Source organism: Zonotrichia albicollis, chromosome 2 (genome assembly GCF_047830755.1).
Source record: "Zonotrichia albicollis isolate bZonAlb1 chromosome 2, bZonAlb1.hap1, whole genome shotgun sequence".
Lineage (NCBI taxonomy): Eukaryota > Metazoa > Chordata > Aves > Passeriformes > Passerellidae > Zonotrichia > Zonotrichia albicollis.
The window spans coordinates 50,722,529-50,733,947 of record NC_133820.1 but is presented as its reverse complement, the minus strand read 5'-3'; the positions used below and the strand labels follow the sequence as shown (position 1 = coordinate 50,733,947).

Sequence of the window (11,419 nt, the reverse complement as noted above, 5' to 3'; positions counted from 1 at the left end):
TAAGTACAATAAGACAGCTTGTTAATTACAGTTCATCTGTTGCATTCTATTCTATTCTATTCTATTCTATTCTATTCTATTCTATTCTATTCTATTCTATTCTATTCTATTCTATTCTATTCTATTCTATTCTTTATGCTAAGAAATAAGCTGAAACTTGCCTGCCAGACCTGTAAAACGGCTCAGATTTGACCTGTCCTGAGAGAGCAGAGCTGGCACATGTGCTGTTGGTGAATAAACAGCATGGAACTTGCTTGAGCTGGGCTTCTGGTAGAGAAAACAGATTCTGACATCTGAAGGCAGTGATTTTGCCATTCTCACAGACGTACTTAGCTCGGAGTAGCGCCCGGGAGCGCAGCTGCATGGAAAAGCAGCACGTCAGAGCACAAATTATGTCATGCAGCCCAATGACTGCAGAAGATCCCGGCTCGGAGCTCGCCTGGGGATATAAAGCCGGCTGAAGGACAAGAGCAGCGGCGAGCTGAGCGGGAGAGCAGCACATTGCGGGAGGCAGGAGCATCTCCTGGCTCCCCGTGTGCCGTGTTTGCAGCCCCCGGGCGCGCCGGGCTGAGCGAGGCGGGAGCGGCTCTCCCGGCGCCCGGAGCGAGTTCTGCTCCCGCCAATGAGCCCTTCCAGCACCGCAGGAGCGGAGCAGCGGTCCAGAGATGTTGTCCTGTTTTGTCTGGCTCAGCCTCCCCGACTTGGTTACCGCCTTTGTGAGCCCAGGAAAGTTGCCCCTCAACGGGAGCCTTGAGAAGACTTTCGTAGTCCCCAACGTGTCGGGTTTCTTTTCCTGGGATAATGACAGCCTGGCCGACTGGCGGAGCTTTGTGGACAGGAGCCGCTACGGAGCGGAGTCGCAGAGCGCCACGGTGAAAGCCCTGCTCATCGCGGCGTACTCCTTCATCATCGTCTTCGCCCTCTTCGGCAATGTCCTGGTCTGTCACGTTGTCATCAAGACGAAGCGGGTGCACTCTGTCACCAGCTTGTTCATCGTGAACCTGGCTGTAGCCGATATCATGATCACGCTGCTCAACACACCTTTCACGCTGGTAAGAGGGGGCAGAGATGCCTGGGGTGCCCACCCCGGAGGGAAAGGAAGCACCTCAGCATCCTCGGACATGGTGCAGCCTGGGATGGGGAGGGGGAGGATGCACCACCACAACTTCCCCCATGACTAAAGTAAATTTCTCTGGGCCTCTACAGTGCCATAAAGGTGCTTTGGTGGTTTTTCCTGCTTTACACTGCTATAGGCAGTGTGTGGACATTCTGCGGATAGCTGTCCACTCCAAATTACAGCTATTGGAGTTGCCTTTGGAAAACACCTCATGTATTTTTCTTCTCTGGTTCATGTTATCTAGCTGAAGATTGGAAATTACCCATTTTTTAAATGTGGCCCTGATAGTACTTGAGAAATAATAGCTTTGAAGTGAGTGCTTAGTACTTTGTAGCATCTGATCTTTTTTTTTCCCCTTCTTTTTTCTAAAGTATTTTGAAAACAAGGCTATAAACCTCTTGAAAAAATTAAATGCTTAGCATTGTTTAACAAGCTGTTCTGAAAAGCTGTAGTTTGCCTGAAGAGAGATAAGGTGTACAGGTCAGCCCTATCCCATGAGTGGAAGTTAAAAGGAGCAGCAAATGTATTGACTGAATAGCGAGGCTGCAGAAGGATACACTGTAAATAGAACAAACAGCTTTTTGTGCAGCGCTGCTGTATTGTTCAGGAGGCCACTGAGCAGCAGTAACCTGCCTCTTCAGTGTTCATATAATTATACAATTATACGAAGAATCTGCTATCTAATATGTGTCTTTTACACAGCACAGGAGATTGCGTACTGGAGGTGTACCTAAAAGCAGTTGACAGGTGCACAAAACTAATGGTCTTCTTTTTTAGGTTCGTTTTGTGAACAGTACCTGGATCTTTGGGAAGGGGATGTGCCATGTCAGTAGGTTTGCACAGTACTGCTCCCTCCACGTGTCTGCCCTGACCCTTACAGCCATTGCTGTGGACAGGCACCAGGTGAGCCCTCTCTGAAGCAGAGAGATGGAAAGCTTGGGAGGGCGTAAGTAAACTGAGAAGGACGATCCCATGTCCTTTGCCTTTCAGCTCCCAGGGTGCCGTAAGATTCATGAGAAGCTGACAGGGTAGGGGGACAGTTCTTGTTGTCAGAATAGTTTCAAACCCACAGCAAGGTAGGAGGTATCCATCACCTAGCTGTCTCTTCCAGCTGAGTAAAGGGAGCTTTTTATGCAGCAGATAATCCAGTAGCAGTAGCAGCAGTAGCTCTCAAACAAGGTGAAAGATCAAGATCCTGATAGGAATTCATGTGGACTGCTCTCCTTTGAGGTGGCTTATCCAGAACTAGGGTTGTAAAGGACATGCTGGTTAACTTTCTCAGCTCTATCTCCTGATGTTCTGGGATGTCCCACCTCCTGTTACCCTAAATACTGGAGATCTGACTGTAGCACACTGGTGTTTGTCACAAGCAGAGCTGTAGCTTGCTGTTGATAATGGGCTCAAAGCCGAAGAGATTTGGGTATTATCAGTTTGGAGTCACCCAACAACCACCCAAAACTGTTTACAGTTGGCATTTTCTGCTAGGAAAATTGTTTCCAGAAAATGCACTCACTATCAGAAGCATTCCCATGGAGGTCTGGTTAAACCCTTTGGTTCTTTGGGTCATGGATAGTGAAGAGTTTAAGAGTTTTTTCTCCACTTTTTTTTTTTTTTTTTTTTCCATGAAGGAAATTGAACCTGGTAATGAACATGTGTTAACAGCTCCTGGTATGCAGTTTTTCCCACCTAGATGAAAGTACTGAAATTTGAGGATAGGAACTAGGATCTAACCTGAACCATATTTCATGGTGTTAAAATTCAGGTTTTCATGTACAGCTTACACTCATTGGGAGCTGGGTGATGGCTGCCCTGCTTGCATGCTAAATTACCACATTAAGTAATAGATTTCAGGCTGGAAGGTTGTGTGGAAAAAAAGAAAAAGTATAATTTTTTCCAGAAATGTAATAAGCCTAGATTTTGGTTTATTTTGCACAGGTTATAATGCACCCCCTGAAACCTCGCATATCTACTGGAAAAGGTGTTATGTACATCTCTGTAATCTGGATCATGGCAACTTGTTTTTCCCTACCACATGCTATCTACCAAAAGCTCTTTACCTTTGAATACAGGTAAGGATGTGCTCTGCTTTCCTCCACAGTCTCCCTGGAGGCCAAACTCTGAGCAGTCATACTTTGGTATATTCTACTGAAAATCTTGAACATATGTTAAGGTCAGCCAAACCTGGATCTAAACTACAGTTTTCATCCAATTCCTTCCACAATGTCTGATATCCTGTCCTTTTTATTCTTAAATATTTTATCTTCTGTTCCATTAACCACATGAAACAGGCTAAGAAGTTAGAGGATCTGGCTTGATCCTTTACTTCTAGGCACTGGCATTTTGTGCCATATACCAATCTGGCCTGTTTGGGCAGACCAGAAATGGGAAATAAAAAAGCCCAACCTACCAACCAACCAAACAGAAACCCACTAAAACCCATGAGGTTTTAATCTAGTCCTTTGCTCTAGGAAAGTACGTAAATCTGTCTCAGCTGTCAAGAGCCTTAGTATTTGGAAAGTGCTTTAATGAGGGAAAGGTCCTTAATATGTGCAGAAAATGTGTTCCTATTTGCCAAAGGATAGAAAATAAAAAACTGCTTATATGCAGCTGGAAATTTTGTAATTGATGAAATTCATAAAATTATAATAAGGTCATGAATGCCCATAAGAAATTATCACTGCATTGCTCACTGGCTGCTCCATGGCTTAGATCCTTGAAGAGCAGAGCTCTGCTCAGCTGTGACATTTGTGAGATAAACACAGTGTTTGCTTTCAGGCCCTGTGGCAGGAGCCCTCTCCCAGCTGGGTCCTTGTTTCTGATGTACTTATCCCGCCGTGCCTGGCCATATGTGCCTCTCATGCTGTCCCATCTCTCTGTTTGCAGTGAGGATGTCACCCGGTGCCTGTGTCTGCCAGATTTCCCTGAGCCCGCTGACCTCTTTTGGAAGTACCTTGATTTAACAACCTTCATTCTGCTCTATGTCCTGCCCCTTCTGATCATCTCCGCTGCCTACGTGACGGTGGCAAAGAAGCTCTGGCTGCGCAACGTCATCGGGGACGTCACTGTTGAGCAGTACTTCGTCCTTCGCAGGAAGAACAAGAAGACCATCAAGATGCTGATGCTCGTTGTCGTCCTCTTTGCGGTCTGCTGGTTCCCCTTGAATTGCTATGTCGTGCTCCTCTCCAGCCAGACCATCCACACCAACAACGCCCTGTACTTCGCCTTCCACTGGTTTGCAATGAGCAGCACCTGCTACAACCCCTTCATCTACTGCTGGCTCAATGACAGCTTCCGATCAGAACTGAAGGTTTTGCTCAACATGTGCAGAAAAGCCCCCAGGCCCACGGAACAGAGGCTTCCCTCCACAGTCCCAACCTACCGACTGGCTTGGCCAGAAAACGGCAACTTCAAGAGGTTGCAGGCCTCCCATGTCCTTCCACCATCCTCCAACATCCAGTCGGGAAAGACAGACATCTCTGCAGTTGAGCCAATAGTAGCTGTGAGCTAAACAGTGGCCTTGGACTGCACATAGATTTGGCAAGAGCTAAAATGGTGGGAAGATGTGGAGCCCTGGCCACACAACAGGTGATAAAGCCAAGAAGGAGGTTCTGCAGGAGGCAGTATGAAAGAGCTGCATGTTTGATGCAGGCTGGTGACAATGGTGAGGAGGCCCTAGAGGGGAGAAAGTAAACTCTTCCCAGGAAAGAACTTTCGTCTTTGCCAAGGTGACTTTGGACTGGCTTGCAGGATGGGGTTCTCTGCATGTGTGTTGCTGTAACCTGCATGACTAAGCCTTTTTAGAACTAGGACTCTGTGTTTTGCTGGTACTTAAACAACATTTGCATTACATCAGATCTCCCTTCCCCTTTCCTGAGTCTCCTGGTAGCAACATGGAAATGGTTGAGGTGTAGACCTTTAGGTTAGTATCTGAGATCCAGCACAACTGGGTAGAAAGCATTCTTTCTGAACTGGGGTCTGAAAAGTCAAGACCTGTTCAGAATGAAGGAACAGATCTATTCCATAATTTGTGTGTGTGTGTGTGTGTGTTTAAATATGCTTGCAGAAGTGGAGGATATGATAGACTTTGATAAATAGGAGCCTCTTACATCACAGGCATTTTCTAAGATAGCTTTGAAGAAAACTGGATGCCTATTCTTCAAGTAAGTCAATGGTTTTTCTTCTAATAGATAACTAAACCCAAAAAACATATAAAAAGTTGGACATAACATTCACAGTTGGAGAATGGATAATTAAGTCCTATTGTGGGTTTGGACTAGAACCTTTTATCGAAATATCTTTTCATCATTGTCAAGTTGCAGCTAGAGGATCACACAATTTGAATTTTTAACTTGCCTTTGAATGTTGCTCTCTTACCCTGTAAAGCACCTGTGTACTAGGGACAATATATTTTCTTGAGGGCACTGGCATTGAGCCAGCATCAAACCATGACAACTTGTCACTTCAGACATTTGGGACATTTCATTCCAGCTAAGATGTTAGCTCTCTGGAATCAGTTCATAAATTACCTGCTTTGAGAGAAGAGATGGTATCTCTGATAGCAAGTAATAAAAATGGAACATTTGTCTGCAACTTATCCTCTGGTTGTACAATTTTGGTGCATTTAAGGATAGCTGAGATGTGTTCTATTTGGCTAAGTGGCTAAGAAAATTCATGACTGCCAAGTGTCTGAAGTAGATTTCAGAACTCAATGTTCTTAGCAGAAGAAAATATGGGTTTGAAAAAATGGTGTTCTAAAACCTGTACCTTATATAGCACAGAAAACAAATACTTCCTTGTGCTGTGGAAATTAGCCTGAATATCACACCAGAATGACCCATTCCACATTTAATTTGCAGTATTCAGCAGTGAAGTGAGAAAAATCTTATTATAAATGGAAAAATAAAAGAGTGAAGCTGTTTTTCTCAGTGTCCTGTAATAAATTGACAGTTCTGAAATTATTTTAAGCCTTGTGCAGAGTTTTCACACCTCAGCATGTAAAGAGACTGAAATATCTACCACTCCTTGCAGCTAACCTGCCCTTGCACAAGTGGTTATCACTCTCTTACTGTGAATCCAGTGCTATTTTACTGCCCTTTACCAATGCCTCTGGAGTCAGAATATTTTGTATCACTGATCTGCAGAGTCAAATCTTTCCTCCTTTCTTCTTTGACCCCTTACACCAAGTCCCATTTCCTCCCTCAACACTTGCAGCACATCAGCCCTGAATTGTTCAAGGACTTGAACTGGGTGATCATTGTATGTCCCTTGCAAATGAACTATTCTATTCTATTCTATTCTATTCTATTCTCTTCTATTCTAGAATAGAATAGAATAGAATAGAATAGAATAGAATAGAATAGAATATTAGAATAGAATTCTAATATTATATTCTAATATTATATTCTAGAATAGAATAGAATAGAATAGAATAGAATAGAATAGAATAGAATAGAATAGAATATAGTCTGAGTGAGTCTCCTGCAGTTACAGCTCTGCATCCTGCACCCCTGCACTGGGTGGCAAACCTGTCTCCTCCAGGCTCTGCTCAATCCTGAATCTGGGCACAAGGGGGGATCCAAGAAGTTGAAGCTGTTTGATTTGAATCAAAGGAACAGGAGGGATGGACTGGATAAAAGGAAAAGAAGAGATAGATTGGACAGTGAACTTCAGGAGCCTGTCCAGGAATGAACAGGTGGCTGGTGACCAGCAGAGGTACAAGTCTCTGAGAGACTTGGACAGCATGGAAGAGGGGGACATGATTAAAGCCCTGGAAATGGTGTCCTTGGAAACTGTACATCATACACTGTGTGTGCTACAAAGTGCTTAATGTGGTACAGCGTAATTTTGAATAATCAGCTATTTTTCATTTTCTTCATGTCTGATTTGGGATTCTGGACAGACATTTGGCATTCACCAGTGCTGCTGAAATCAGTGGGGGGATTGTGTTCTGTGCACAAAGTGCAGTATGATGCAAAATACTCAAAAAATTTTACACTTTGGGCAATTTAACTTGGGTATGCAGACTTCATAGGTATTTTTCCATTCTACCCCATCTCTCTTGCAGACCAGAGGGTTCTTTTAAAATTCTAATACAGCCATTGGTTCATAAACTTCATTCAGATGCCATCTTGGTGGGTGTGAAGGGAGGATGTGAGTGTGGATATAATGAGACACCTGTACAGGATGGAGATTATCTTCAATTTTCCATTTAGTGTGTCTTTGCTTGCTGTAGCTGGAGTTTTTGCTCTCTTTGAATTTGAGAGGTGTTGCAGGAGACACTGAAGAGCTATTCATTGCAGATCTGCATAGCCCAAGAACAGGTGTGTTTTACTAGTGTTTTATTCATTTTCTCTGTAGAAAGATGCAGAGACCTTGCAAGGGAACACAGACAATGCCATAATGTATTTTGCAGCTTGTGCTATTCTGAATAGCACTCAGGGAAAAACAAATCCTTGAAACCACCTCTTGCTTTTACACATAAAAGGAGGACAACTCGTCGAAGCATACTGAGATCACATAAGGAGAAGATGACAAATTTGTCCTGAACAGAAGAAAAGCACTTCACCTTTGATTGGTGTTGTTTCTAACTGCAGGGCAACCCACTTCTTCTCCTGTCAGTGTGGGATAAATTTCTCCACTGAGCTGATGGAGATGAAAAGGCAACTGCTTAAAATATAGTGATGTCCTGTAACTTCAGGAATAGTAATTTCATTGTCTCTCTGGCATTTTCAAAGGATATCAGACACCATCTCCAGTCTGTCTTTATTTACTTCCACCCTTCTTATAGAAAATGTGCTGGGAGATTCCAGAGACTTCAAAATCACAGTTTTCTGAGAAGCACAAACCTCTAATTGCTTCAATTAATATATTGGCTAGCCACCACTAGCTGTTACAAACACGGTTTTTATATCTGGCAGGCACTGATCTCTTCTCTCTGGGGACCAGTGACAGGACACAAGGGAATGGCCTGAAGCTGAGTCCAGGATAGTTTAGGCTGGATATCAGGAAAAGATTCTTCACCCAGAGGATGGTTGGGCCCTGGAACAGGATCCCCAGGGAAGTGGTCTCAGCACCAGCCTGACAGAGCTTTGTTTTCCAAAGGAGCATTTGGACAGCACTATCAGGCACAGGATATGATTCTTGGTGTGTCCTGTGCAGGGTCAGACGGATCCTGATGGGTCCCTTCCAACTCAGGATATCTTATGAATATGTTATTTGGGGACATCTTAAATATTTGCATATTAAAGGTGAAACTTCAAGATGTATTTGGATGCAGTTTGGGTAGAACACGATTAAGAGTCTGGCTATGAACTGCCTAGAACTCATGAATGGATTGCTCCACAAGACCACGATATCATTGCTGGCTACAGACTTGTCTGCTTGCTCCAAATTTCAGGCTACAATTGTGCACTGAAGCTCCCTAGTAGGGAGCTTATGCTGGGCTTAGCAACAGCTGCATGAAGCTGTACAGCTCTGGGATGTGAACAGGGACATCTGCACAGCCCTGAGCTGTGACCTGTGCATGCACTCTGTTGTTTCAAGAGCTCCAGGGATGTCATAGTCCTCTAAGCAGACTGACCTAGAAACTGCATGTGGACACACAGAGAGAGCTTTAGAATAGCAGTTTCCCAGGAGACTGAGAATAACTATTATTCACATCTGCCTTACTCATAAAGCCCTTGAGTGCTGGTGAATGCAGCCAGGTCCCTGCTGATGCAGTCTGCCAGCCTTGTGTCGGGGCAGCGGGCTGTGAACACTCTGCACCCAGGAAGGCACCTACACCACCCTACAGCTCCTGGAGGCTTGGCTGGAAGTGCTGTGCCTTCCCACAGCCTCAGCGTCCAGTCCTGGTGGCTGATGACTTGCTGTTGAACTTCCTTGTGCCACCGAAGGGAAATGAGGATGGGATCCTGCTCTGCTCTCCCCATCCTGCACAGCCCAACAGAAGGGCAGCCCCTGCTCCTTCCTGGGGGTGGCACAATGGGTTTGGGAAAAGGTCTGGACTGGCACTAAAGAAGCAGGGAAATTATTTAGCCCATCCTTTTTTTCCTTCTGGGTGCAATGTCCCCCATAGGCTGTCCTCTGGCTTGCAAGTTTGAAGGGATTTCTGAGTCATGGTGCAATGAAACTTTCCACCTCTTGCCTTAGGCTCAAAGCCATTTAATGATAGTTAGAGAGGCAGAGGTGAATCCAGTGATCATCACAATGTCCTGACCAGGAAAAAAATTGCCTTTATCTATAAAAAAATGAGTGCCTCCTGGCCAACTGACATAGTTTATACACTGAGTGTGGACAATCAATCCCTTTGGCCACTTTGGGTTAGCTGTTCAGGCCATGTCTCCTGCCAGCTTCTTGTGCACCTGCTCTTTGGCAGAGCTTGGGAAACTGAGAAGTCCTTGGCTTAGGGTAAGCACTGATCAGCAACAACCACAACATCAGTGTGTTATCAGTATTATTTTTGTACTGAGTTCAAAACATCGCATTGTGCCAGCTACTAAGAAACAAGTAACTGTATCCTGGATGAAACCAGGGCACCAATTAAATAACTGAAGGTCTAATAACTGATTCCTGGCTCTAAGGTGTTAGCTTACTTATTTTCACAACATGCAGGGTGAGGTCCATCCAGAGCAGATATGTGGTGGTACAAGTGCTTGACTTTTAGCCCCTGAGGTCACAGGGATATGACGATTTTAAGACATAGTTACATTTTTTGTAGGCTTTTTTTCAGTTAAAAACACTATGATGTCATAGGTTTGTCAGAGGTCACCAGTTTTTATCAATATGAAGGACATATATCAGATGTTCTAAAAGCACATCATCAGCCTCTGAAACTTGGTGGAATATGCCAGAGGGACCATTTAGGGTGGTGATAACCAAATTGTTATGGTCTCATCCCTAGTGATTTTTGGAAGTTGCTCTAGAAGTGAAGTATTTGCCCAGAATTTGTCTTGAAGAAGTCCTGAGACATGGCTCAGGAATGATATGACACTTGAACAAGGAGGACAGCAAGGAGCAAACCCTTGAGCTTTGTACCCAGCATTCCTGTTCAGCAGTGCAAACACATTCCAAGGGAAGCAGACAGTAGCCTTAGGCTCTGTTTCTCATCCTGCAGCTCAGATTCCCAGAAGAGAGGCCTCCTTCTGAACTGTGCAGCAGCACAGATTTCTCTCATCCCAACTGAGCTCAGATGAGAGGGGAAAAGCAAACAAAGCCCCCAGTTCCTCTGCTGCTGAATGGGAGATTTCACTGCTGTTGGTTTAGGTACATGAAGTTTGTAAGTGTGCAAGAGCTAAAGCAATTCAAAGGTAGCACAAGCAGAGTGAGCCCAGGCTGTTTTCATCCCTGGACTGCTTACCCATTCAAATGCCTTCCAAGGCACCCAGCACTTTCCCTGGACTCTGTGGGGAAAGCAAGGATCTGACTTAAGGGGACGAACTCTGCAGCCCCTGGGCTGGGTGGGAGTTCGTTCGTAGGCTAGGAATGTTGTTTGCATGAAGGTGTTTGGTTAATCTCAGTGATTATAAAAAGTTTGAGATTACTCACATCAAAGAATCTGAATAGAGAAGATGCAAATTTTACTACCTAAAAAGATTGAGTACTGTTATAGTGTGAGTTCTTCGTCGCAGTCTTTTAGGGGAGGGTTGATAACATGACATGAACCAAACAGATGTTTGAATATATAATGACAAAGTCATACTGTTTTCATTACATTGTGTCACTTCAGAAATATATTTTTTAAATGGTTAATAGGAGAAATTACTTCTTATCATTACACTAGTAATTTAGTATAATAAGTAAAATATTCCATTATGAGGAAAGCGGTCTTCTGGAGCTTCTGGCCACACAGCCTGCATGACAGAAACACCAAATTGCCCCTTATTAACAGCTAGGCATTCATTTATGCCACTGTCATGAGGTCTGTGCGAAGTGGTGCTCAAAGAAAAGATTTCTAAGGAAGTTTATTCCCACGACACAGCTTTGATTTTTCCCCGCTTCTGTGACAGACTCACCTGTGTTTGTACTGGGGGTTAAATCCCTCCTTCCACCTCCATCTTCAGAAAACCACTCACAACCCAATTTCTGTCTTTGTGATCACAAAGTGCAGTCAGGACATCCTTTGTTAATGGAGTTTTAGGCTTAGGCACTAAACCAGTAATCAAAGCTGCCATTAAAACATCCACTGTTCCCCATAAGGAAAAAAAATGGACCTAAAATATATATCTTTATTCTGAAAGTGACTGACAACATCCAGAGGCAGAAAACCAGTGGGGTACAGCTGATTTTAGAGGCACACCATCTGCT

General features: G+C 44.1%; 1 protein-coding gene across 1 annotated transcript; it reads left to right on the top strand.

Moving 5' to 3' along the window:
* Window positions 1-247: 247 nt before the first annotated feature.
* Window positions 248-6,369, top strand: GPR83 (G protein-coupled receptor 83). The gene is made up of 4 exons (XM_005495735.4): window positions 248-1,052; window positions 1,895-2,020; window positions 3,053-3,186; window positions 4,001-6,369. The coding sequence occupies exons 1-4, from the start codon at window positions 666-668 to the stop codon at window positions 4,623-4,625; spliced, it is 1,272 nt and encodes a 423-aa protein (XP_005495792.2). The 5' UTR covers window positions 248-665; the 3' UTR covers window positions 4,626-6,369.
* Window positions 6,370-11,419: the final 5,050 nt, after the last annotated feature.

Excerpts from the sequence above, each read along its gene's own strand:
- GPR83 (XM_005495735.4), top strand. The coding sequence starts at position 666 with ATGTTGTCCTGTTTTGTCTGGCTCAGCCTCCCCGACTTGGTTACCGCC. Across the intron at positions 1,053-1,894 it reads TCAACACACCTTTCACGCTG|GTTCGTTTTGTGAACAGTAC; the intron begins GTAAGAGGGGGC and ends CTTCTTTTTTAG. Across the intron at positions 2,021-3,052 it reads TTGCTGTGGACAGGCACCAG|GTTATAATGCACCCCCTGAA; the intron begins GTGAGCCCTCTC and ends TATTTTGCACAG.